Source organism: Pelecanus crispus, chromosome 6 (assembly GCF_030463565.1).
Source record: "Pelecanus crispus isolate bPelCri1 chromosome 6, bPelCri1.pri, whole genome shotgun sequence".
NCBI lineage: Eukaryota > Metazoa > Chordata > Aves > Pelecaniformes > Pelecanidae > Pelecanus > Pelecanus crispus.
Window position 1 is genome coordinate 34,902,780 of NC_134648.1, and position 26,781 is coordinate 34,929,560.

A 26,781-nucleotide genomic window follows, 5' to 3' on the forward strand; every position below is an offset into this window, starting at 1 on the left:
ACATGGTACCCACGGCGGGGGGAGTGATGCTGGGGCTGGGGAGAGGCAAAGTGGCGAGGGAGGACAGAGAGAGAAGGCTGGAGAGCAGTCCTGCTTGTCCATATTTCTGCAGCAGCTTGAGAAGGACTTTCTGCCATCCCTGCTGGAGGGTCCAAGCAAATTTTGTAGCGTAGCGGGAAGATGCTGGCTAGAAACACATCCAGCATCTCAGAAGATCATTGCCCAGCCCTGGTCCTATGGGATATCCTGGTCAAACCCATGTCAGATAAAGACAGGAATCGAGGCCTGGCAGAGAAGTAGCTCCTGTAATTTCTGAGAAGGACTCGGCAAAGGCTGTGCAGCCCTCAGTCCGGTTGCTGTGGAGCAGCTCTGGGAGTGGGAGATGAGGGCAGGGAAGAGCTGACGCCCCACTTTGGTTCGCCTGAGGGCTCACAGCAGCTGTGTGCATTGCAGGGGTGCTGAAGGGAGCCAGACGAGCTGGCAGCAGGGAGAAGGGGCCAGCCCCACTCCAGCGCCCAGGGTGTTTCCATCCAAGCCTTGGAGGCATTTTAGTCCCATTGTGTCCTCCATGAGGTCCCAGCAAAGCTGTCTGCTCCCAGGGAAAGCTGCGTCCTTGCTCAGGCAACAGGTCAGGGGGAAGAGGCAGGTGCTATTGAGGAGAAAAAGCAATAAGATGTGCCATTTTAAAAATGGTAATTAGAAATATCAGCCTCCTTCACAGCTAATAGAGCTGTAGCCTCCCAGCAGAGACCCACCTCACCCCGCTGGGGAACGTGTCTGTGAGTGCCCATCTCTCTCTCTTCTCCTCAGGCTCCCAGCCCAGAGTCCCTGCAGATTTATTCTTAATTGTGAGGGTAGAAGAAGCAATTGATCTTCCAGGTAAAATGCAGTGGGTACCCCAGGATGGTCCCTGGTGATTTCCAGGCAGCCGATACCCTTTCCATTACCATGTGACACTGAAAAAAATGCGCTGCAGACGTCGCCTCCCACTAACCATCAGCAAGGTCCAACCTTCCCGCTTTCCCTCCTTCCTAACTCCCTCGCCAGCCCCTCTCTCCCTAACACCTCCCGCTCCCCAAGGAGCAGCTGCAACGGATGCCCCATGTCCAACAGGCAGGCCGACGCACACCGCCCCGCCGGGGAAGGGGCTGTGTGCCAGGAGCCCGTGTGCCGCCGCTGCTGCTGCCGCTGCTGCCACCTCACCTCCGGCCAGCCGACCCACTGTACACGGTTGTCTCTCTTGTTGTCCCTACAGGAAGACCGTAAGGGTTAAGATAGTAGATGAGGAGGAATACGAAAGGCAGGAGAATTTCTTCATTGCCCTTGGTGAACCGAAATGGATGGAACGAGGAATATCAGGTGTGAGATCTTTTATGAAAAAAAATGAAAACAGAAAAAAATGAGAATCACGTCTCCAACCCCCAAATCCAGAAAATAAAACCCTTTTTCTCCTCCTTCCCCTCCCTCCTTTTCTCCTCCTCCTGTAGATGAATCAACTTTTATTCTCTGCCCTCCTGTATTCTCGCTCTCACCCTGTTTTGGTGTCATCTCTGCCTTTTAGAGCCCAGCTTACTTCTGATCCTCCTTTTGTGCAATGCCTGAGCCTTGGAGGCTGTATTATTTTGATTGGGTTTCCTTGTCTTGATCTGTTTTTGTTCCGAGCACACCTTTGCTCTTCCCCCTGCTCCTGCTCCTCTGCCAGGACCTTGGGGAATGTGAAAGGCAAGAGAAGGGCGTAATGCATGGCTGCCCTTTCGGCTCCTCCCATACACCTCCCGTCTTTTCCTCTGTTGTTGCCTGTCAATGGCATTGCCTTGGTGCTCTCCGGTCCCTGGGAGGCGTGGTGAAAAGCCCATAGGATAAGAGGGAAGGTGTGAGGTATCCCGTTTTGCTTTTATTTTTAAAAATGGTTTTCCATGTATTTCATCTGAAAACACCCTTAATGTATCACAAACAATCACAGACTGTTGTGCAGAGGCTGTGGAGCTCTGCTGAGGTCCTACTTCATCAGCAGTGAGACCCAGGATGTCCCAGCAAAGCAGGCTTATAGTGGGAATAAACCCTGACTTATGGTCATGCCTTGCCTAGATGTATCTTTGTCCTTGTCCTATATGTATTTGACCCCTTTATCACTGCGTGAGTCTTGCCATTGGCTTCACCAGCTTTGGGGTGGCCCAGGAAGGCCAAGCTTTAAACAGAAGCACTTTACAAAAGGGAATTCAAATCCACCTTCTGGGTATCTGATACGGAGCAGAGACAGACGTGTGTTCCCATGGGGTTATTTCTGCTCCCATGTGCTGCTGCAGGTGATGGGAACACCTCGTAGTTGCCCATGCATTGCACAGCTTTACCTTGCTGAACCATCTCCTGTCTCTTATCTGACCAGCACAGCAGCTGCCCTCTGGCCAGTCTGAGCTCCCATGCACGGCTCTGTGGGACGTTTGGGATAGACACAGCTTGCGTTAGCATGACAATGTCATATAGCATCCGTGGATTTGTAAAATATAAGCCCAAAGAGGATTCATAGTTTAATGCCGTTAGAGCATCTCCTGCAGCCTGCAAGCAATGAGGGACATTAGGTTTCACTGTGTGTTGAGCACAGGCTGTCTGGTTTCACCAAAGTCCAACTGCCCTTGAGCGGAAGCAGTGACCAACCTGCCATATCCCATGGGGGTATGTCCCAGCGGTTAATTGCCCTCCAGGGTAAAGATGTGAGCATGACTTCTAGGTAGAAGTTGTCTGGCTTCAGCTTATAGCCACTAGTTATTTTCCTATTTTTCGCCATCAGATTGAAGAACTATATAGCATGCTGTACGTTCTGTGTAGGTACCTGCTCACTGTAGCCATATTACAGTCAGATTTCTTCTTGGAAGTTTAAGGAGATTAAGCCCTTTGAATCTGTGTCAGCAAAGTCTTCAGCCCTAGAATCACCCTGGGGTCTCCTCCCTGCATGTGCCCCTTCCCGTCCGTGGGGCTCCCGCCTCCATCTCAGCAGGTACAGGAGAAAAATCACCTGCCTCTGCCTCTCTCCTACTTATGCACTCAGCAGCCTGGATCATCACACTGGTTTCTGCTCAGTTGTCTGCTCTCTGTGAGCCCTGCATCTTTTTCTAAACCAGTGAGCTGCAGGATACAGAGTCAGGATCGGGCTGGTTTTTGTGAAGACTTGCATTTCTTTTTCCCATATAGGCCATGTCACATCTGGCTGAATAAAAACACGTATTTGAAAAAAATCCAAATAGCCCTTAAGGTGGTTCAGTTGTAAAATGGCCTCGTCATTATTAGGACCATGATGCCAGCTTGCCATACTGTGGGTGCCTCATTTACAGCAGCATCAACTGGAGTCAGTGGGACTGTCTGATTTGCAACAGGCAGAGAGGAGACCAGAGCCAGACTAAATGATCTGCAGCACAGAGCCTGCAGGCCAGCCTCTTCCCTCGCCACAGGTAAAGATGCACCCTCCTTACCCAGAGGAAGTGAAGGACCGTGCCAAGGAGGAGATGCAGAGCCCTGGTTAGCCTCGTTAGAGAAAAATCAAAGCACCGTGGTTTCAAAATCTAAGAGGCGGGAGACTAAAATGCATTTGTAAGTGTTGCTGGCACAAGGTGGCACAGTCGCCACACTAATTCCAGGGCATCTGGAAAAATCCCCAGCTCCATAGTGCTGCACGCTGTGGCATCTCCGATGAGCCTTGTGCCTGGGATGAAGAATAAGGAGGCTTCCCCACACAGAGCATCGGGACTGATCGACAGCAGATGCTGTTGCCAGCAGCTCCATGGGGCGCAGGCGTGAGCAGCCGGCTCCCAGCGGAGAGGAGGCAGCCCGGGACACGCACGAGCTCGCACACGCTTGGGGAGGCGTGCGACCTGCCGTACAGCATCGGGAAGGGGTGCTCACACTGACTCCTGTACGCGTGTTGCTGCCGTCATTGTGCTGTTGCAGAGGCAGAGTTTGGATGGTTTATTTATTGCAAAGCGCATGCACGACCAATACAGCCCCGTGGGCTGCAAGGTCCGCGCAGCCGCCTCGGTGGAAATGGACCCCCACAGCGCTGCGTGGATGCTGCCATTGCCCCGCACCCACAGACGGGGAAAATCCCAAACCGCAGCCGCCTAGCTGGGACTTCACTTGGTTTTGTTGCGTTGATGAATGGGCCCCCATGTGACTCACATGGCAAGGGCAAAGCACAGCTCCTGCCTCTCCTGGGAGGTTCAGGCTGGGTTCCTTTTGATTAAGAGTCTCTCTGGGTTTTGGCTACCCACGCATTTGTTTCCAGCACCACAAAAGACGTGGTTTTCTTGACGGTTTGTACTCGTTTTGTCATTACTCCCCACTTAGCTCTGTCACGCTGAGCTGGTGCCTGGAGTGCTGTAGGAGTATTAGATGTTCTCAGATGACTCTTCGTAGTGTCTTCAAAACATCTCTTCTGGCCCTGTTGGGAGCCGGGCGGTGTTGGGCACCTCACTGGCAGTCATGGTTGGAAGTAATCTGTGGTCAGGGTCACGCAGAGACAGCCAGTCCATCGCAGTCATGCCTGCACTATCACAGCTTCGTGCCGAGGGCCTGCAGTCACCCCAGGACCTCACAAACTAGGTAGCAGTGATGAAATTGGTGATGAAATGTGGTGCCCTGAAGGGCAGACAGAGCTGACAGCAGGGCCGGTGATCAGGGGAATAGATGTGTGCTTCTCAAACCAGCCTGGGGCAGAGTTTGGACAGTTTATTTTGGATACAGAACTTGGTCTGGAGCCCCACGCTGTTAAAATCCCCTGCGCTGTTCCTGAGGGTATCCACACTGCTGCTGGCTGCGGTGGCAGCGGTTTCTGATAGACACGCAGCGAAAGAGGATAGCAGGCAGGAGCAGGGTTCGCTACCATATGGTTGATTTGCATTACTGGCTGCACTGTCCCATACATGTACTGGCACAAAGCAGTCACCACCAGTCAAGGGAACATCTGCTTGCCCTGACCAGAGCTGTGGGGTAGAGGAGAATGACCTTGTCTTGGGCTGCACAATTAGGTGAGGCTGTGTATCTCCAGGAGGGTCTCTGTGAGGGCCAGAGCTCAGCACGAAATTCATCCTATTGCTCTTGCTGTTTGCACCTGCAAGCGCCTTACTGGGGAAAAACATCTCTACTCAGCAAGGTACCTGTGGTGTTCCAAACACTAATTCCTGTCTTCAGGTTGCTCAGGGCTTGCACAACGCATAACGTTGCTCAGGGCTTGCACAACGCATAACGGCCACTGAAACAGACTTTTGACTGAAACATTTTGCATCATCTGCAGATGTTCCTCATCACTGTTCACCCCCAATTATATCCGTGCCATGCTGCTTTGAGCCTCAGTTGTTAACCCTTGCCATAAGGAGAGCTGTCCACTTACTTACTCCTGTTCTTTACTTTCCCCCTATATGAATGTTACATCTACAATACCAAACTTTGTCTTACAGCCCATTTATCCTTTTTCACAAGTTGCTTTCTGCAGCTGGAGTTTTTCGAAGCCTTTCTGATCATCCAAACAAATCACATCATGTAGTTTTACTTTAGCAGCTCTTTTTGTTGATGTGCTCCAATAATTCAAAGAGATGAGAATAGATCCGAGATGGGTATCTTGCCAGCCCGGTCTGTGATGAAGACTGATACTGACTCAGTACTGGCATATCAGGTGCAAAGAACACTAGCAAAGATGGCGCTTGCCACAAGCTGGTGATATTGAAGTGAATGAGTAAAAAGAAATCAAAGAGATACTCCTGTTGTTTGCTTGACAAAGATGGTAAATGTTGCTTTTCTCTATCCTCCTGGACATTTCCCAGGGTTCCTGATTTTTTTGTCTTCTCCATTTCTAAGAAGTTAGTCTCTGAATCCTTGTCTCACCTTTCCTCCATATGTGCAGTCACGTAAACTGAATCCCTGTCTACTGAGCACTGCAGAGCTTTCCAACCTCCCAGTACCCTGAGCCATCTTTCTGGCCACCTATTTTTCAGCACCTTTTTAAAGTGTTCCTGCAGTGAAACAAGTCTTTTCCTTTATGACAAGATGCTGTCTGTTGGTTTGACTCTTGCTCTCATGGCAGCTCTGGTATCATGTCAGCTCAGAACTTGGACCAAGGATTTTGCTGCTGTCAGCCCAGGAGGATTTTGGAGAAATACTTTCTTCACACATCAGCTTGCACACTTTGTCCGCAGTCCTGAATTACAGGAGAAAAACTTGCTTTGCTTTCCCTGGATACAGTCGGTCTTCTGCTTAAATTGTGGTTAACCTTAGTGTTGATGGAGCACAAATGGCAAGTGAGGCTACTGTGGAAGATTTCACTTGATAGCAGATAATGGTGAAAATAGCATTTGGAAAATTATGTTTCATGAGCGTAATTGGGAGTCTGCTCATGAGAATTCAGCTCGTGGCACAGTGGTGGAAGATTCAGCCTCAGGGCTTGTGTGTGAAGGCTGAGTCTTGAGGGTTATGCTTCGTAAAAGGGATCAACATCCTCATGCAAAATTTTGCTTCAGAAAGCATGTCTCCCACAGGATACAGCTTCACTGGAAACAGGAGCACAGATGGCTGGCAAGCACTATTAAACAGCTTGCTGGCATGACCTGGCCTGGGAAGATTTTTTGTGAAGTCCTCTCAGCCCTCCCAGCACAGAGTCAACCGGTGTGGACAAATCTCGTAACACATCTCCTTTTAATCAAGTGTCAGCATCCCTGATGGGAAAGCTTCATACCCTAGAGGGAGGATGGGGCTGGGAGTCACAGACTAAGGATTAAACTGCAAAGGAAGAAGGATTCCTGGCTTGGATTGATCCAGCAAGTTATCTGTATCAAAATATTGATGAAATGATGTGACTTTGTACAAAAGTCCATGCCTGGATAAGATAAGCTGCATCGATACGTGAGCACACATGCTGCAGTTTTCTGAAGTGTGGGCAGATGCTGAGACACTCCTTCTATCAGCCGCTGACGGGAATAGCAAAGAAATGTTAGATTGCTGTTGCCTCCTTCCCCGAAGGTTTAATAATTTGCTTGCAGCTCTGTGATTAAGCTGGATGCTGCTGATTCTCCTGATGGAGAGGAGTCTCTTGAAGTCTGCAAGAGCTTTGCTATTGACTTCAATAATAACAGCATTCAGGTTAATGCTGCAAAATCTCTGCCTTGTTTAGCCTATAAAAAAACCATGTTTATAGCTCTTCACAGTCCATTAGGGAAACAGTTTGCTCACCTCAGTGAGCAAATCTGGAGGCAGAGCCTGTGGACAGTAACATCTGGAAGATGGGGGATCCTTACCTCTTTGGGGAACTGAGCCTGCCATTTGCATGGTCACTGAGCTCCTTTGGGTGCGCACGGGGTGCAGGCAATGTGTTCTCCTTGCCTTTTGCTGCCTGTGACTGCCCTGTTGTGTGACTGAGAGTCTCCTCAAGATCCAGCCTCCTCTCCCTCATTTCAGCTCACTCTGTAAATCCGAAGCCTTTAACAAGGATCCTGTTATCTATGCAGTGGCTTCCTGGAGTCTTTAGGGATATTGATTAGAAAAGATTTATGTTAATGAAGAATGAATCCAGAATAAAGCATGCAGTGTGGTCAAATCTCTCTCTGAGGTAAACAGCAGAAAAAGGTGTTTCACTGTTTAGAAAAAGGCCGGGACACCCATTTAGCACAGGATTTACAGGATCGCCCAATTTCTGGTCTGCTCTCATCCCAAGCCCAGTTCCTCTTGGTTTAACCTTCTTCGGCCTCAGTAGAGTTAAAGCAGGAGGGAATTCAGTTCCTGACCCATAGCCCACACCAACATACATGTCACAGCAGGATTTCACCCCAAAATACATTGAAAACATGCAGATGAAATTGTTTATTAGTAATTAGCTTTTTTTTTAGCAGCTAAATTCAGGTCTAAATTGTCCAGTTTCAGGGGTGGCAGGGGAAGCAGAGTTCATGCACACAATTTTGACTTCACCTAGTAAAAACCAGGCCTGTAGGGCAGAGAAATCACAGTAAAGGAGGAGCTGGGATCCAGAGCTGAAGGCTTTGGGTCTCCTGAGAGAGTCAGCGTCACCTACCCTGTCTGCGGGCACGGGTGTGTGTCTGTGCTCACGCCGTGCAAGGGTTAGGTGAGGGGTACTTGGGACTGCTATTTTGGATTTGACTGCGGAGCTAATTTTAGCAGCTCCCTCTAAGAATACGCATGTCAAGCCTCTGAGACTACCTGAGATGCCAGCAGCAATGAAGTGGCCTGGCTTGGCCCCATGCGGAGCATGACGTGCAGAGCAGGAGCGCAGGAGGAGGAGAGTGCCCTGGGGAGGGATGGAGGGATGCAGCCCGGGCTGGGGGCAGCGGAGGGAGGCTTGTGGGATGGGAGCAGCATGGGGGCCATTGGCGGGGCTGGTACAGGTACAGCATCCCCAGATGGACTGTCAGGAAACATTACAGGTCAGGGCTAAGGGCACGTTAGCAGATGCATGTGCAGGAAGGAAGCTTTAGTCCGTGAAATCATTTTCTTGCTTGCATGCACAGCATTCACTAAGAAATATAAAGATAAAATAATCCCTTGGCTTTCTGCATGCTGTATTCTTGATGTTTCATTCATAGCTTTATAGGCTTCTTCAAATATTCATGTATCATATTATAAGTGAAAGGGAGAAAAATAGGTCTTTTGCAGGCTCAAAAGCAAATGGGGAAAAAAATAAACTCAAATCCCAGAGCACTAGAATAACAGTTTTAAAACTCATGAGGAACCAATGATTTTATTTTTTTTTTAATAACCACAGTAGCTTAGGAGCCCAGTAATATTTCATTATATTAAATTTGAACACTGAATCGACCCATTGTACTAATGCTTGTAATTGCAAAAGGCAAATTAAATTTCCCCACATTGTCTGGAGAACCAGAAGACCGTGGAATAGTAAGGAGGCTACAGGTTAGCATGGAACTGCAGCAGGATGGAGCTACAAGGAGACTCAAGACTGGTGCCGCAAGGAGCAGTGGCAGGCCTGCTGGAGACTTCCAGACAGAGCTGGGTGGAGGACAAGAGGTGGTGCGGGCAGAGCAGGTTGTGTGCTTCTCGTGGCTCTGTACATGCTGCAGAATGTATTCACAAATGGTTCCCCCAGAGGTTTTTGACTCTCAAAAGGAATTGCCCCTGAAACACGAGGGATGCTCAGCAAGGAGCCTCTTTGTTGCCCCTTCCCCTTTCACTGCACCTCTACCTGCCCGCACGGACAAGGGAGATCTCCCCGAGTGCCCAGGCTATTTCCAGCTGGGGAGATGGACAGGTGGATGAAGATCTTGACTGGGCTGATGCCTCTCCGCAGGCTGGTGGGAAAGCTGTGCCCGTGGGTGCTGCCTGACAGAGCAGAGACGTGACTGGGAGCCAGGACTCAGGATTACTTTCCCCAGCTCTGCTACTGATGCGCTGTGCGACCTTTGACGAATCGCTTAGGAAATCACGTTCAAGCCAGCATGGATACAATTAGGTGCCTCTGTATAAAAGTGCCTGCTTTTCAGAGGCCTGAACCGGCAAGCCTGGGTAAATTAGCACTTCTGGACTCCAGCCCACTTCTGAGTTCGCAAAATGTTCTCTTTAGCCTCTCTCTGCTTGCTTCACCATCTGTCAAATGGGGCTGTTAATACTGACTCAGTCTTTGTACAGAGTTTTAAGCTTCTGAGACTAAAAGTGCATGATAATAAGTGTTAGTAATTACAAAACCGTCATTGCATGCAACCATGTCTTTGGGGACCAGTTTGCTGTTTGAAGGTCAGGTAGAAGTCAAAGCTAAGGCACAGAGCTGGTGCTTGGCCCCTGTTGAAGAGGGTTCAGTGTTTTTTGCTATACAGACGCTCCTGTAGTTAGTTGAAACTTGGACGCAGGCTGTGGCTTTCTAAGGGTAACACCTAAGAGGGATCCAGCTGGACGTTTCTTGGTGACAGCTCTGGGGAGTGGGGAAATCAAGGCGGGCAGGGCCAGGAGGTCACAGTGCAAGGCAGCAAGAGGGCTGTGCCTGTACGGAAAGGCAGGATAAGGTTGTCCCTTGCAAGGACCTTTGCCCCTTTCTCCTCCCTTCCTCCCACCTCTGATCTCAGAGGACCACACGGTCACATTTCCCGGGAGGCAGCTGCATCCTGCTGCGATGACATTGCACGTCACACGCCCGTGCAGCATTATCGGGCAGACCTGCAATTGGGAGCAAAGAGAGCCAGGAGGACTCAAGCAGCGATGCTTTATGTGTGCTCTTCTCGGCAGCCTGACCCTCTGGGAGCGGTACCTGTGGGGCGCAGGACAGGCGTAGGCGAGCCAGGGCATCCCGGGGGGTGACACACAGCCACATTACCCCCTGCCCCATTTCACGCTAGAGGCCAGCACCCATTTTATCAACACCTTCCCCGATGATGCTCTTCTCAGTGAGCTGCCCATCACTCCTGGCCACCCTGTCTTCTCAGCCACCCACGGGTTTACCGGGGCCTCCCTGTTTGTGCCAAGCCCTGCCACAACCACATATTCCCAGCTGAAGTGGGGGCACCCCCTGTGCCTTCAGGTCAGTTTGGGCCACGTCAGGCCCCGACGGCAAGTGTAACTGTCCCCCCCTACTTTTCCCTTCCCTTCCTCGCTGCTCCCCCCCTGCATTCCATCCCTCTGCCTTCGCTTGCGGGGGTGTGACTTTGGGGAGCCAGCACCCTGGTGCTCACCAGCATCCTCTCCATGTCACTGCTGCGGGGTCTGCTCCCCGGCCTGCGCCCGGCATGCAGCCCTGGCAAGTTCACACACCGCCTTGCACCACGTCCATTGCTCACTGACAGCCATCATCTGCAAAACTGCTTTTCCCCCTTGGATATTAACTTTTTCCCTCTTTTCTTCTCTCTCCCTGTCTTTCTTGTGTTCTCTCCCCACAGCCCTGCTGCTCACACAAGGTAAGTGCTTTTTCGCCTTTCCTCTGCCTGCTCTGGCTCTGTTTTTGTCCCCTTCGGTCAGCCCCTCTTGTTTGTGTTTGCTGTGTTGTAGACAGCCCCAGCTCATGGTGTTTGTGTCCAGCAGGAACTAGTTAAGAGCAATGCATTAGGAACAGGACAGTGATTGATTGACATCTAAGTGCATTTCCCATATTCCAGATTTTTTTCCCCACGGTTTTGGGAAATGACCCAGCCCGGGTTGCAAAGCAGAACATGCAGCTCTGGCTGGTCCAGGACCGTGACTCGACCCTCTCGCTGGGCAGCTCTGGGGCTTGGGTTGTCCTGATGCACCAGGGAGCACAAGGCTTTTCTGCAGGTTGGGTGGCACTCCTGGGGCGTGGAGCGGCACTCCTGGGGCGTGGGGCGGTGTTGCCTAGGGTGCACGAGGGTGCAGGGCTGCACAGGTGTCCCCTTCTGTGCAGGATCAGGCCATGCATTGCCCCTCAGTACACGCACCCGGGTGCTCTCCACCTCCTGTCCTGGGGGGTCCCGGGGGTGTGCCCAGCGCCAGGGCAGTGCTACCAGGGCACAATAAGCATCAGCAGCATTTCCCTCCTCACCTTCAGCTCTGGCTCTGCACTCTTCATCTCCTCTTCCCATGACAGGATTTTACATGTGGTAATACTGAGCCCCCTTCATTGCCCAAAATCCCCATTATGCCGGTCTCTCTTGATCCCACTGTGGAGTGATGTACACCTCCTGTATTTTTCTTATTCCTTCAATTCCAGATATGATTACAGTTGAATTTGCACTAAAGAAACATTTGTCAAAAGATAAGGGTGGGCACACAGGGTGCAGAGAGGAGCTCAAGTCTGACAGGTTTGCAAGCAGAGCTGAAAACAAAAGCATTCATCACGCCTGAGCTGTGCTGCAAATCAAAGGAGCAGCATCTGCCACGCAAGCTTCAATCTCCACTCCTTTTCGGAGGAGATGCCAAATCTGCTGCTCAAGGGATGGCCTGAGCCCATTGGATATTGGGCTAATTAGGAAATTGCTAGTGGCAGGCAGAAGTCCCCAGCTCCCCAAATATCAGCTTAGGGTGTTTACAGGAAACACCTCGGAGCAGTTTGGATGGTTTCCTTTGTTACTTCTTCAGGTCCGGGAGGACTGGAAATAAGTTGAGCACAGCCTCCTTCCCAGTAATTTCATTGCTTTAATTCAGTAGCTGCCTAATTTGATCAGAACCCTAGGAACCAAATAATTTCTATTAAAATAACATAACTTTCCTCCCTCTGTTGTGATCCAGCCTGATTGCTTTTGGCAGCTGTTATTGGAGAACTTGGTCACCAGCTATGGAAAGTTGCTTTACAGTCAACAAAGAAAAACCTCCTCTCTGTCTATGAGGGGAAGGGCGGGGGGGGGGCCTGGGGTGCCTCCCTTGCCCCCAGGGTGCCCTGTGTACTTGGCCCTGCACTGCTTCAAGCCCGTGGCCGGCCGGCTGGCGAGCAGAGCCCCGTTTGCCGCAGAGGCACGTGCTGGAGTGTCACTCAGCAGCAATCACGGCTAATCAGCGGGGAGAGAAGTGACGTCCTCGTTTAGTCCGTGTCATGTTAGATTTAGATTACACGGATGTGCAGGAATCTTTGTAAAAAAACTGCATTATTGAACGTTTCAGTGGAATCTGTCGGTCCCGCTCCTCATCCCGTCCCTCCCAGAGCAGCTCACACAGCTTTTCCTGGGCAGCACCCCTTTTCCCAGGGCTGTCTCCCTGGGACTGCTGGGCACCCTGGCTCTCCTCCGCAGCCCTGGGGCATTCACCCTCCCCTGGCACCTCTTTGGCAGCCCCCGCAGGGCCAGAAGTGCCACGGCCCCCGCTCACTGCAGTGGCCCCGTCTCTTTGCAGAAGCCCTGGGGTGCCCCGATGGATAAGCCCAAGTGAAAACACCTCTCTAGTCCCAGCAGCCCTTTTCTGGGGGTAAAAGGGAGATCCTGGCTCTGGCCCCCCTGGCCTTGCAAAGCCCTCCCTGGGAAGACGGGGCTGTGAATTTTACGCAAAGCGAAGTAACCAGGCTGGGGAGAGCCTTTGGCACAGGTTCAGTTCAGCATTTGTTTCCTCCAGACGGGCTCTCTGAGCCAGACTTGCAGGGCTGTGCAGAGCTTTTGAAAGCCCTGCTTGGCCAAGTGTCCAGTGCCAGCTGTTGGGGCTGCAGAGGACCACAGTAGTATGGGGTGGCTGTGGAGTGACTTGAGAGTCAAACCTGGTTTGCTTTTTTCTAACTTCTCTGATGCATAACCTTTTGTTTTGGCACTAACAATGATCCTTCCATATACTCTTTATACAGGGAAACATTTGATACCAAAGTGCATAGCTACTCCAGTTGTCCCTGCCATTGCCAGCAGTGGACCAGCTGCTCTGGTGGGCTTCACAGCCTTTGCAAAAGTCACTGAAAGCCTGAGAAGAGCCTTTGCTTGCAAGTTCTTGGGCTCAGGAGATCCAGATCTTTAAAGGGATGAGGAAATATCTAAATGGTAGATGCTGCTCTACCCTTATTTCCACATATTCACCCAGCTCAAACAAAATATTTCTAAGTATGTTTCTTTATTTATGCATTAAAACTCCTGGGTCCACTTTGCAGTGGGAAAGACTGGCCTGTCGGGGACAGTCATGTCAACAGCAATCTCAAGGCAGAGCCAGCAGTGGAATACTGCGCAGTTCCCAGCCCTGTGCCTTAGCCTCCCTCTCATGAATGTGCAGTGTTTCCCAGTTAGCGTTAAGGACACCAGGGCATGTATATGGGATCTATCACGCCTCAAAAATAGCTTTCAGGGCTAAGTAAGCAGATTCCTCCCTTTTTAGAAAGCAGCCCAGGCAGCCAGTGCTTGTGCATGTGTTTCAGTAAAGGGCATATCCATATGCTAACCTCAAAAGCCGGACTGTCTTTTAGCCAGCAGTCTTCTCCGGTTGTGACTGACGGCTTGACAGTGCTCTGGAGAGAGGAACTCATTCATGCTCACTGTTTACTTTGTTTAGCCAGGATTATATTTTATTGAGCTGCAACAAAAAAAAAAATCCTATTTTAATTGTCGTTTTAATTTCTTCCTAGCAGCACAGTCCCCAGAAGGGGTGACCTTCATGCAGATACATGCCCGCTCTAGAAATGGATGGAGACGAGATAGCTCGAGGGCTGTGAAATGGCCTTCATAGCAATCTTTTATGAATATATTGCTGGTTTTAATCCACTTTATTCAGCAAGTGACAGGGAATACAAACTGGTCTGTGGCTGTAGTAGTCTTGCAGCATTGCCTAGGTGATGGGTAGCTACCTCTCTAAAGGTCTTACAGGGCCTTCCCACTGCCTGTTTCAGCTTGGAAGGTGTAGTAGCCAGGTTATCCCATGGAAATGGGCTTTATCTAACTTTTACCTTGTGTCCAGAGGGCCACAGGCAATGTCTGGTTCCCATTTGGTCCCCCTGGTGTTATGGTTTAGCCCCAGCCAGCAACTAAGCACCACGCAGCTGCTCACTCACTCCCCCTGCCTTCTGGTCTGCTCCCATCCCAAGCCCAGTTCCTCTTGGTTTAGCCTTCTTCGGCCTCAGTAGAGTTAAAGCAGGAGGGAATTCAGTTCCTGACCCATAGCCTACACCAACTATGGGTATGGGGGAGGGAATCAGAGGAGTAAGAGTGAGAAACACTCCTGGGTTGAGATAAGAACAGTTTAATAATTGAAACAAAATAAAGTAAAATAGTAGTAGTAATAATAACAATATAATAATAACAACAGTAATAATAATATACAAATCAAGTGATGCACAATGCAATTGCTCACCACCTGCCAACGGATACCCAGCCAGTTCCCGAGCAGTGATCACTGCCCCCCCAGCCAACTCCCCCCAGTTTATATACTGAGCATGATGTCATATGGTATGGAATAGTCCTTTGGCCAGTTTGGATCAACCATTCTGGCTGTGCCCCCTCCCAGTTTCTTGTGTGCCTGGCAGAGCATGGGAAGCTGAAAAGTCCTTGAGTAGCATAAGCAGTACTTAAGCAACAACTAAAAAAAAACATCAGTGTGTTAACAACATTCTTCTCCTACTAAATCCAAAACACAACACTATGCCTGCTACTAGGAAGAAAATTAACTCTATCCCAGCTGAAACCAGGACACCTGGTCTGAAGGAGGTTGAGCTAGCAAGCACTCATGGAGTACCTACCTTCCAGGAGCAATGCATGATGTGGGAACACTGCTTGGTGCTCCCCTTTCCCCTGGCAAAAATAAGAGGAGGAGGGGATCTGCTTATGGTATTTTGAGCCCAAGAAACTGCATATCATGTGTAGGTTGGAAAGCACCTTGCAGATAGCTGCAGATGGAGTCCCATGGTGGCCCTGCAGGCGTAAATCGTTCTTGTGCTGTGGGAGAGCTGAGTGAGCGTGGCAGGGACATGCCCAGCGGGGCTGCAGAGCACGGCAGTGGCAGGACTGTAAGTAGGAGCTGCTGGCCCCCCTCGTCTGTCCTACCTTCAAGGGTCTGAACTGACCCTGAATGAGGCACAGTAAGTGAGAACATGGAGTGGTTTAACCAAAAACCTCCCCTCGCTTCCTGCAAGCAAGTGTTGGGTCCAGCACCTAGCAGGTGTCAGCTGTGGCTGTTGCTACAGCCTGGGCAAAAGAGGATTTCATTCTCATTCCTCCCACCCAGCCTTTGATCTTACCAGACCTGTTTGTCTCCCCTGCTTGTAGCATCTCCACTCTAACCTGTGGGCTCCCTGGCACAAGGAGCACAGTACCTTGGTGCAGCAGCCCCAGCTTGCCTAGCCTTAGCAGCCTGCGCATGCTCCTGTAGCCCAGATAGGTTGCTAGCACTCGATGGTAGCACACACCTATGTGCCAGAACAGGCAAGGTTTAGGGGACCCTTCCCTTCCCACCTTCCCCTTCCCAGGGAGGAGGTGGAGGCTGCCCAGGAGGTCCTGGCAGGCTCCTGTTCTTGCTGGGCATAGCCAGACCTTATCAGGTTTAATTGGGGTCGACAGCGTGCAGTCCACATTGAAAAGTAGTTACTGATGCTGATACAAACAGAAATCAGGCTAGTTAATAATTAAGCTGCAGTTCAGCATCATTCACCTTGACGGACTTGACCTTCCAAATTAAAAGTCTGTCTCTCCCCCCCACCCCCTGTGTTTCATTACCACAGCCCTTGATAGTTGTCTTTGCAGGCACCGGGGTGGTGTGTGACACATCTCACCTGTCCCTGCTTCCTGGAGGAGCCCTCCAAGTCCCCCATCCCTACACCTGGTCCCTCAGGAGGTGGGGGCCTGTGGCTACCATAGCCTGCATGGGAGCATGCCCCACACTTGCTGCAGAGACAGTGGCCTCCTGTGGCTCTGAAGGCAGGTTGGTGCACCGTGCTGCTGACTGAAGTGCCTCCCTGAAAGGCAGGAGCATCGGGAGTGTGCTCTGCCATTGGGATGTTGCAAAGTTTATTCCCTCTCAGCTGTTGGATCTGTACACACAGGGCTCAACTTAGTCCTCAGCATCCCATGGGAACAGGCAGTCCCAGCAGGCCTGGAGCAGGTTCAGGTTGGGGTCTAGTGTCTTGCAGAGGTTGGCACTGATTCATGCTACAGGATGCTCAAGTGTCCTAAATGGTAGGTAGGGAGAAGCGATAGATTCATGTAGGTGCTTTGCATTGCTCTTTGGAGGTGCTCTCTCCCCTTAATTGTATGGTGAGCATAGAGTGGGGCAAGAGACATGTCAACTAGGCTCTTAAGCTTGTCCTTCCTACCACAAATGGCACTGCTCTAACTTCAGAGGACAATCAGCAGCCTGGTATGTGGCACCTATGGGTCAGTTGCATGAGTGCATTGAGCAAGATCCAGCACAATATTGACATGTGACTCAAACTCTGTCTCCTACATTAGGATAGAGGCTCAGAGAAAATACAATGGCAGGCTCAGTGTTTTCAGATGCACCTTTGAAGTTTGTTAGGTTTCTGTGCTTTGCTTTCCTGTTGCACATTCACAAATGTGACTGCTTTTTAATGAGGCGTGAAGGAATTACCTCCTTTTTTCATTATCTGCAAGCTTCCTCTATTAACATTTCTGCGAGGTATCCATTTGGAGATGCTGCCTATGCCTGTTCTCCTGCAGTTTGCTTGCAGCTGACATTGAAAGGTTTTAGCCTGTCAGTGGTGTTCAATCAACTGCCCCCACAGGACATCCTTGACGTGCCTTCTTGGGCAACCGTGTTTCTTCTCTCTGCGCCCCAGTTCACCGAATTCACCGCAGAGGAGCTGCATGGTGACAGCAGAGCCTCCATTATTCATGTCTCGGTGGATGTGCTGTCAGCAGGCTGCAGGTCTCCACCACTGGCCAGCTTGTCCCTTCACCGTGAGCGGCCCACCTAGGGCTTGAAGGTGCCTCTGGTGGCACTTCTTCCACTGACAAAGTGCCCTCTGAAATAGCGCAAGTCCCACAGTGCCTTTGCTTTGGTGGAGTGCCCAGTCCCGTGCTTACACTGCACCCAGCCCCCAGGTTTAGAGCAATCTGTACACTCCTGGTCATGGACGTGTCGCTTGATTTACACCGAGCTACCTGGCAAGTGATTGCTGTGCTCATCAAATCGGTAGGTGATCTGCAAGTGGCTTGCAGAGACAACGAAGCCATCTGCCAGCAGTCGAAGGTCCTGCCTCTGGCCACGGACTCGGGGGTTCCCATGCAGCCTGCTTGACAGCCTTGCGCCTGGCACACAGTCAGAAGAGACAGAGCAGGTCTCCCTCCTCAGAGGAGGGTATCGGGTCTCACGCTGTCCTGCCTGGCACAGGTACATAAACCAGCATGAGCAACATGCCAGGTTCTGGGATAAAGCCGTGTTGGATACCGCTACCTACAGGGAGGAGAAGGCATTCTGCACTGCATGTGCTTACGGACCTGCCTGCAGCTCAGCCTTGCCTAGCTAGCCAATACATGCACAAGACTCCGTGTTGTCTTACCATGCCAAAGGCTTTTGTCAAATCAGTTAAAGTGGGGACCAAGGCTTCATTGCATCATTTCTCCTGGAGTTGTTAAGCTGAGGAAATTCTACCTGATATTTCCTGTTTTCAGGGCAGCTCTTCTGATTCCAGGCATTTACTTTCTGCGCTATGCAGCTGCAGCCAGTGGGCGAGAGCCCAAGGGACTGTGCCGCCAGCTGCAAGCACAGCTTTTCTGATGTAGTTACTTCCCAGCAAAGGTTGTAGTGAGCCAGACTGTCCCTGAGTCCGGGCTTTGCAACCCTGCTGGGATGGCTGCTGTGCTTTTGCTCAGCTCAGTAGTGTCAGCACATATTGGCACGCACTCAGCTCATCTCCCAAGCTGGGCCTTGCAGAGCTGAGGGTGCCTCCTCATCTGAGCTTCAGGTTATGGGAGAGCTCAGACAGAAGCAAGCCATGTACATGGTACGGTAACTGATGTGTAAGCGCTTGCATTTTCAACTATGGATACAGCTTGTCATCTTGAAACACTGCCAGGCAGAGGCAGAGACTTGACCTTCTCAATCTCTGTCTTAGAAAAAGAGGTGAAGATTTCATCCAATTCCCTGCTCAAGTGAATATAAGTAACTTGAATCTTGTTCTTGATGATCATCAGTTCATGCCTCCAAGTGTAGCATAAGGCAGACCATTTTGTCCAAGTTTGCCCCTGTTTCTGCACTTCTCCAGCTCAGCTTTCTCCTCCCCTCTGTGCTTGCTTGGCCTTTGCCTGCAGTTGCCCCCTTACCCCTCTGGCATCCTGCATTGCCCGTCTACGTTGCCTGCCACCTTCTCTAGGTGGTGTGCTCCCCTGTCTCAGTATTTGTAGACTTTTGGGGATTCCCAAATCCAGAGTACACTGTCTTTGAGGTAGGCAATGATGGTTTTGATGTATGTCATTGATTTCAAATGATGGATGTCGCTGCTTCTGCTCCTGTGATGGGTTATAATAATGTCACCTGCCACAGGAGTTATTATATATTTTATAAACTCTGCAGGACTTGCAAGGTTTACAGTCTTTGCAATCAGTCTAGCTGGGTTGATAAAGAGAAGGCAGAGTTTATAGCTGGATTTCACTGGCATTTCATAATTTCTGTGTGATCTTTGGTGCAGAGTATGAGATCTGCTGGAGCCCACATGGGATTAATCACATCTGAGGCATTACCTGGGGTGTTTGTAAACTCTAGAGGAAACCTTGGGTAACATCTGACCTGCTGCTCAGCCAGAACAAGATGCTCTATGTCTGTGATACCCCGCCAGGTTCTGCAGAGCTCCAGCTGCCACTCACGGGCTCAGCTGGGCCCCGTGCTGCAGCTTGTACTCCCTGACTGGTCAGGCACAGGAAAGCCAGGGAAATCCAACTTCTTTCTTGAGATGTCAAGACTTTTCAGAGAGCCCACCGGCATGTGCCTGCACTTGGGAGTGTGAATGAGAGAGGAGACCTGGGTCAGGGCCACCCCTGCTGGTCGGGGTCCTCCTTCCCATCCACGCAACCAGAAACTCCCCAGGCACCTCTCTGGGTTTGCTGGGGCATCAGCAAGGTGACCCCAACACAGAGTTGTCCCAGCATACTGCACCCCCCCCCACTGGGCAGTCCAGTGGGGCACCCCTCCTGCCCCACAGTGGCATCTGCTGACCTGGGGTCCTGGTTTAGTTTCCTCCAGCAGAAACTAAACATCCAGTAACGGGAAAGCAAAAACCCACTTGGCTCCTGACTTAGTTCTTCCTGTTCATTTTTCCAAGTGCTAGGAATATGTACATGTGTGTGTGTGTGGTTGTGACTGTGTGTGTCTGCCTGAGAGTTAGATCAAGCACTGAGTGACACAGGGTGCCAAAGTGATTTTCTAATCAAAAGGGAAAAAAAAAGATCCTGTCTCTTGTTCATTCAAACCAGGAAGCATGCCAGGGCATGAAAGCTGTCTTAAAGGGCACGTAAGCCAAATGGCAGAACCAATGGGTACCTTGGTCTCCCTATAGATGTGGCTGCTGCAGGGATGATGGGAGGGCATATGTCATTTGAGAGCACCAATGCAGGCTGAAGAAAGATTTGGGTTGTTTTTTTTTTTTTAAATAAATTAAAACCGTGTTGTTTATGTTCTTGGTGACTGATACTCAGAAATCTTGGTCCTTTGTTTTTGTGGTCCAGCGCCCCACCACTGCCCCCCCCAAATCGCTGCATGAGTTTAGCAGTCTGTGAAGGGGCTGCAGAAGCCTGTGCTCAGGCCCTGCAGACAAGCCCCCGCAGTGCCCCAGTGCTCCAGGGCTGCTGTCTACAGCTTGTTTTTGACCTTGCTTTCACAGAGGTGGCTGAGAGGAAGCTGACGGTTGAAGAGGAGGAAGCCAAGAGGATTGCAGAGATGGGCAAACCAATACTTGGCGAGCATCCCAAACTAGAAGTCATCATTGAGGAGTCCTATGAGTTCAAGGTCAGTAGTTGTCCCAGGTGTCCTACAGGAGGGGAAAGCTGTGTGGCACTGAGAGTAGCCATGAAAAGCAGAACTGAGGAGGCTGGGGGTGGCCGCCTGTGCAGGGAAAGGGCTGCTGGAAGATAAAAAGGAGTACAGAATGCAATAAAGTGTGGGAGAAGCCTACAAGAAGTGCCAGGTGATGTAGTTGCTGGTAGGCAGAGGTGAAGGGAGGAAGAGAAGGGAGCCCTGCTGGAAGCAGAAGCCAGTGTGCAGGAGAGGGCAGGAGCAAAGCTATCTCTGGTGAGGCAGGGGTGAGGGAAGAAGGAGAATCCTCTGGACTAAAGGGTGGCAAAGCAGCAGGCTCTGGTGAGGTTTGGGTCAGTCTGTCCAGGGAGAAGGTGGGCCCAACTCCAGTCATGGCCTCATCTGACTGGTAGGAGAGTGCTTGTGGCACCTCCACAGTTTGGGAAGGGTCTATGAGACCACAGTGCACTGAAAGATCAGTCTTGCCTGCTGGCAGCCAGTTTAATTGCTGTGCATCTTTATTTCCACAACAGAGCACCGTGGACAAGCTGATTAAGAAGACAAACCTGGCTTTGGTTGTAGGGACACATTCCTGGAGGGACCAGTTCATGGAGGCCATTACTGTCAGCGCAGGTGAGGGGGACATCAGAAAACCCACACCAGCATCCCCAGGGTCCATGCAACCTGGGATGGGATCTGTCTGGGCTCAGGAGACAGCATCTGCCTGGTCAGTGATGCTCAGCTATTGTGTGCGTGGGGGTCATCAGCAAAGCCAGTCCAAAGAGCTCCTCTGCTCCAGATATGCTGGGCTTTTGCAGATGCATTAGCTGGGAGCCCAGGAGATCCATCTTTTGGTGGGGAGCCATCCAGGACACCAGTTTTCAAAGACTTCTGCTGGTGGTGCTCCTGCTGCTTCAGTGGTCTGATGAGCAGTGTACAGGCAGCAAAATCCCATCCTGGCCAGGCTGCTGGCTCCTGGTGTGCCCAGTGCTGTCCTGTTCAGGTAGGTCTTGCTGCTGGAAGATGTCCTGTCTGCCATGGCCAGCAGAGTCTCTGGGAGTAGGGAGGGTCACTGCATATGGGCAGGAGGTGTTGCCCCACGAAGCAGCAGCTGGTGGAGGGAAGGGCCCAGAGACCTGCAGCTGTTGCCCAGGGAGCCTGAGAGAGCTCACCGCTTCCAGAGCCAGGCAGCCATGGAGCAGACCTTTTAGGCATGTCCATGCCATTAATGACACTCAGGCACCTTTCTGAACCTTTCCTTGATGGTTTGGCATCTTTCCTGAAGGGCTGTTTTCCACCCAGCCATAGTACGGGAAGCAGGCAGGCAGCTGAGTGGGAGCTGTCACCAGTGGCCACAAGGGCTTCTTCTGATATGAAAGAAGAGGTGCGGGGTATTCAGTTTTCTTCTTTCTAGCAATTAAGAGAAACGGCTTCTGTGGAAACAGTACTTCCATCCCTTTAGCAAGCAGGCCTCCTTCCCTCTTCATCTCTCTCCTTCCCGTGCCATCTGCTCTGTGCTCCCTACTTGCTTTCTCTTTTGCCAATTTATGTCCATTGTCCTGTACCTGCACAGAGACCAGCAGTGCTTTCAGCCTTGGGGCTGACCTGGCCCACCAGCCTAAGGAGGGAACCCCTCCAAGGGGCTGCAGGGCTGCTGCTGATACCCTCACACAGATGAGAAGTTTCCTGCTGGAGCACTGCTGGTGACTAGCCTGTGCTCTGGTGCAGGAGGACCAAGAATTCACTCCATTTTCCCAATTCTACCACTTTCTGCTATTTTACCCCCCCAAAACATCACTTGCATTTGTGACTTCATGGTGCCCCTCAACAGTGATCTCCACATTCTGACTACATACTATGTGACTGCCTGTGGACGGGAACAGGGATGAGGGTGGGGCTGCCCCTCTGTGGGTACAGCATGTTGCTCTGCCACTCCCCAGCCCCGCAGGCTCTGGGGTGTCTTGGGAGGCACCCCTCTTGCCAAGCCTCACCCGTCACTGAGGGACCTGGTGCGCCCTGAGCCCACTGTTGTGGCCGGCACCACGCCACCTTGTCCCAGGAGAGCAGCGTCCGTGGAGCCCTGGGGTGCAGGGGCCAAGCATGGGCTGCAGCCCACCCCTGCAATCTTGACCTGCCCCGTCATGAGCGCTGGACCTCACCTTCCACATTGTTTGCAGCGGGTGATGAGGATGAGGACGAGTCTGGCGAGGAGCGCCTGCCGTCCTGCTTCGACTACGTGATGCACTTCCTGACCGTCTTCTGGAAGGTGCTGTTTGCCTGCGTGCCCCCCACCGAGTACTGCAACGGCTGGGCCTGCTTCGTCGTCTCCATCCTCATCATTGGCATGCTCACGGCCGTCATCGGCGACCTTGCCTCCCACTTCGGCTGCACCATTGGCCTCAAGGACTCAGTGACTGCCGTCATCTTTGTCGCCTTCGGCACTTCTGTACCAGGTGAGGTGGCCATGGGGAGGGGACAAGGTGGGAGGGAAGTCCTCTGGCAGCTCTCCTGCCCCAGGGGAGCAGCTCCATCATGGGGATGGGGTTTAGGCTGGGAAGGGGCTCCATGGTGCTCTGTCCCCAAGCAAGGTCTGCACCCCACTTGGGTGCAACGTGGGGTCCCTGGACCTGGGATCCATGTCCCAGCCTGGCCAGTGCCACACCTGAGCCTCCCTTGTCCCCCAGACTTGAAGGGTTGCCCATTTCTCCTGTCGGACCCCCAGTGATTTCTCCTTCCCTCCTCCTCCAACCTCAGACACATTCGCCAGCAAAGCTGCAGCCATCCAGGATGTGTATGCTGACGCCTCCATCAGCAATGTCACGGGCAGCAACGCCGTCAACGTCTTCCTGGGCATCGGGCTGGCGTGGTCAGTGGCGGCGATCTACTGGGCGTCACAGGGGCAGGAGTTCCAGGTGTCGGCGGGCACCCTGGCCTTCTCCGTCACCCTCTTCACCATCTTCGCCTTCATCTGCATCAGCGTCCTCCTCTACCGCCGGCGACCCCACATTGGGGGGGAGCTGGGCGGCCCCCGGGGGTGCAAACTGGCCACGACATTGCTCTTCGTCAGCCTCTGGCTGCTGTACATCCTCTTTGCCACCCTGGAGGCCTATTGCTACATCAAGGGGTTTTAGGTGGTGGAGGGACCGTGCTGCCGGGGGGAGGGACCCCCTCCTCCGTTACCTCACCGGACACCAGTCCTGTAAGCGTGGTTTCACCGGAGGGGACGGCTGTCCGTCAGGGGCCGCCACTGCCCGGACAGTCAGACAGCTGGGTGCCAAGAAGGGCAAAACCATCACAGAGTGAAAAAAAAAATCCAAACAAAACCCACCCAAAATGATACAAAAGAAAAGACAGCAACAATGGCAAGTGTTGAAATAAAACAGAATAAACCCAGCCACTGACCCCATTCAATGAGATTAAGAAGTTTCAGCCATCTCCAAAGGCCACTTCTCCTGTAGGGGCTTGTCTGCTTTCCTCCTGAGCACCCCTCCACTGTAAGGAGAGATTTTCTTATTTTTACTGGTTGGGAATTGCAGAAGGCTGATCAGGAATTTGATTTTTTTTTTCCTTTTTTTTCTTTCATTTGCTTGTTGCTTTTTGGTTTGGGGGGGCACAGTGCTTGGGGTTTTTTTCCTTTTTTACTACTAAACCAGAAAAATGTTAAAAACCTACTCTAAAGCTTCAAGCTGCCGTCAGTGCTGGAATTGAACATGTGTATTTTTTGAAGCCACAAAAGACTGTGACACAGTCAAAGAACTTTTTCACTGTTACTTGTTTCCTCCCTCATCGCCTTCCATTTCTTTCTTTTTTAAGAACATCACAAGACTGATATATTTTTAATACAAACACAGACACACACAATCAGTGACAAAGGCTGGAGCATGTAGCATCTCAACCACCTGCCTGGGCTAAGAAAAAAAGGAGGAGGTTAAAAAAAAAAAAACCAAACCCCAATCCTCTAATATAATACGTAACATGTATATTTTGACTATGGCATTTCTCTTTGTATAATTAACTTCAAGCTTGTGGTACTGCAGGGAGAGAAAATTATGTTCATTTACAATTGATAAAGAAATAAATGGCTACCCAGGAATAGCCTGCCCTGGGAGTGGGGGGGAGGGAGCCAGGGAAAGTGGTACCGGCTCCTTGGGATGGTGGCAGTGGTGGGTTTGCTGTGTGGTCCTCCTGCTCGGAGGTGGAAATGAATTCAGGAAAACCCAGATAGTGTGCCCACCCATATGTTCCCAGTGCCGTCTCACCCCAAGCTGTGGCGTGGCTGCCTTTTCACTCATTTGCTACCCCAGTTTTCACAGCACCCGCATCTTGCTGGTGGTCTTAAGGCCATTGAAAGGTACGGGCTTAAAAACTGCCACCCACATCAGGACTCCTGTAGTATCTCAAGTAACTTTTAGGAATGCCAGACAGACAAAAGGGCATCCTTTTCATTGACATGCATTTCTTTTTAAGAAAAAAAAAAAAAACAAACCAAACCACCACGAGAGTATGTCATGAATTACATCAATGGCTACAAATTGAAATGTTGGGTTGGTAATAAAAATAAATAAAAACTATACCTATATCTATATAAACAGTGCTATCTAGAGACATATTTCTTAATTGAGAGCCCTGGAAGAGGATGTTAAAACCTTGCTCTTTGTAAAGTGTTTTCAAGATGAAGATAATTTCTTCTATCAAGAAACAGGTGCTGTAAAGGGAAACATTTTCTTCATAAAGTTTCCTATAATAAGCCAAATCTTGAGCCGCGACGAGAGAGTGGCTGCCAAAAGGTGCGCCTCTGCCTGCTGCAGTGCTTTCTGCTGCCCCAGGAGGCAGGGAGGAGGTGGCTGCAGGTTAGGAAAATAGCAATGGGAACAAGGTAGTCATGGACAAAAAAGAGATATAGCATTATAGCAGGTGACTAGATGAGAGCGATGATGGTCCTTAACACACAGATGAAGTATTTATTTTCATACAAAATGTTTATCAGATATCTATATCTCTATATAAATGTGTATACACGCAAGGCAGAGAAGGATCCTTCTCAGAGGAGCAGCAGGAGCTTTGCTGGTGGGAGCCCACCATGGGTGGAAAGCCTTTGGGTTTGAAGCCAACAAGCATCTGACCTCCTGCCTCCTTACCCTCCTTCTGCCATACCTTTGGGAAAGGGCCTGAAAAAGACAGGCAAGGAACCCCAAGGCCAGGCTCCCACCGAGCTTGCCGGTCCTTCTGGCCTGCAGCCACCGAGAGCAGCAGCTGCTGCCGCCGGCCACCGCCTGCCAACCGGGGACCCCAGAGCACACATGCGTGACACTGAAAGAAAAATTACAAAAGCCCCCGAAATGCTGCGTGCGGGGGGGTTAAAGTGCAGCTCTCGGGGGGGGGGTGCTTGTTATCATTGCTGGTTTTAATTTGGACATACAAAGTCTGTTGAGCTGTTATTTTACCCGTGCCAGCTCACCCACCCATGGGTAAAGCCCGGCCTGGGGAGCTGCCGTGCTGTTCCTCTGTTGCTTGTGCTGTACCCACCATGTGCTTTTCACCCGCTTCCTTCTTCAGCTGACCTTGGGGAGGGGGCGCAGGGGGGGAGGACTGGCTGCCATGAGTGCCAACTGCATGGGGACCTTGGGTGCCCTCCATGCGTGAGGGCAATCTGCACCAGGCCAGAAACATCCGTGGAGTGTTTCTTTCTTTTATTTTTATTTTTTACTTCATTAAAAAATATGCAAGCTGAAAAAAAGCAAGTTTGGTGCCTTTGGGGATTTTTTTTTTTTTTCCTGAAGCTTTTATGTTTTATTTTGGGTCTAGCTATCTGCTTGCTCCTGTTTTCCTTTGGGCAGGTGCCTGGACTTGGTCACACTGGCTCTGACTGGTTTACCCCCGCCTCCACCCCAGCTCTCCAGTTCAGTACTGCTGGGAGGACGCTGCAGCATTTGCCCTGGCTGGTGGAGAGGAGATTTGGCTGGTGTTCTTGTCACTGCTCTTTCCCCTTTGGTTCTCCTGTCAGCTTCCCGTGGCAGCCTGCGGTAACAGCCGCTGTCCTCTCTTAGCAGCCCTCGTGCTCTGGGCGGCACACGCTTACCTTTCAGCCTCCCTCTCCCCGCCGTCTCCGCTCCTCACCGAGGCCCCTTTGAGGATAAATAACACACCCTGACATCAGGAGGGAAAAGCAGAGGTGATCAGAGGAGCTGCTTTGTCCCTGGAGCCTGGCATGGCACAGGGGCATAGTCTAAGGACCATGCATGGTGTGGGGCCAGTGGTACCTCTGGCTGCCTTCCCACCGCCGCTGCCATGGCGGGCACCCCCAGCATCCCACAGGTTTTGCCATCGAGGTGATGCTGCACTACATAGATGCCAGTCAAAAATCAGCCTCTGGGTAAAAATCAGTTTTGTAAAGAGGCATCACTCACCCATCCCCCTCAAGCTGTCTGGGAATTGTGCCCCGGGTTCAGCCAGTACCATGCTGCCTCCTTACCCAGC

At 51.2% G+C, this 26,781-nt stretch overlaps 1 protein-coding gene across 7 annotated transcripts in view; it reads left to right on the top strand.

Moving 5' to 3' along the window:
- Window positions 1-23,435, top strand: part of SLC8A3 (solute carrier family 8 member A3) — a 96,972-nt gene extending 73,537 nt beyond the window's left edge. The window contains exons 2-7 of one of the 7 annotated variants that reach the window (XM_075712534.1): window positions 1,256-1,359; window positions 10,875-10,896; window positions 20,187-20,298; window positions 20,838-20,937; window positions 22,482-22,757; window positions 23,059-23,435. In XM_075712534.1, the coding sequence (XP_075568649.1) occupies window positions 1,256-1,359; window positions 10,875-10,896; window positions 20,187-20,298; window positions 20,838-20,937; window positions 22,482-22,757; window positions 23,059-23,435 (991 nt within the window). Of the gene's footprint in view, window positions 1-1,255; window positions 1,362-10,874; window positions 10,897-16,637; window positions 16,700-20,173; window positions 20,299-20,837; window positions 20,938-22,481; window positions 22,758-23,058 lie in introns of all 7 variants that reach the window. The other 6 variants (XM_075712532.1, XM_075712537.1, XM_075712531.1 and 3 more) reach the window with 6 other exon arrangements.
- The last annotated feature ends 3,346 nt before the right edge of the window (window positions 23,436-26,781 follow it).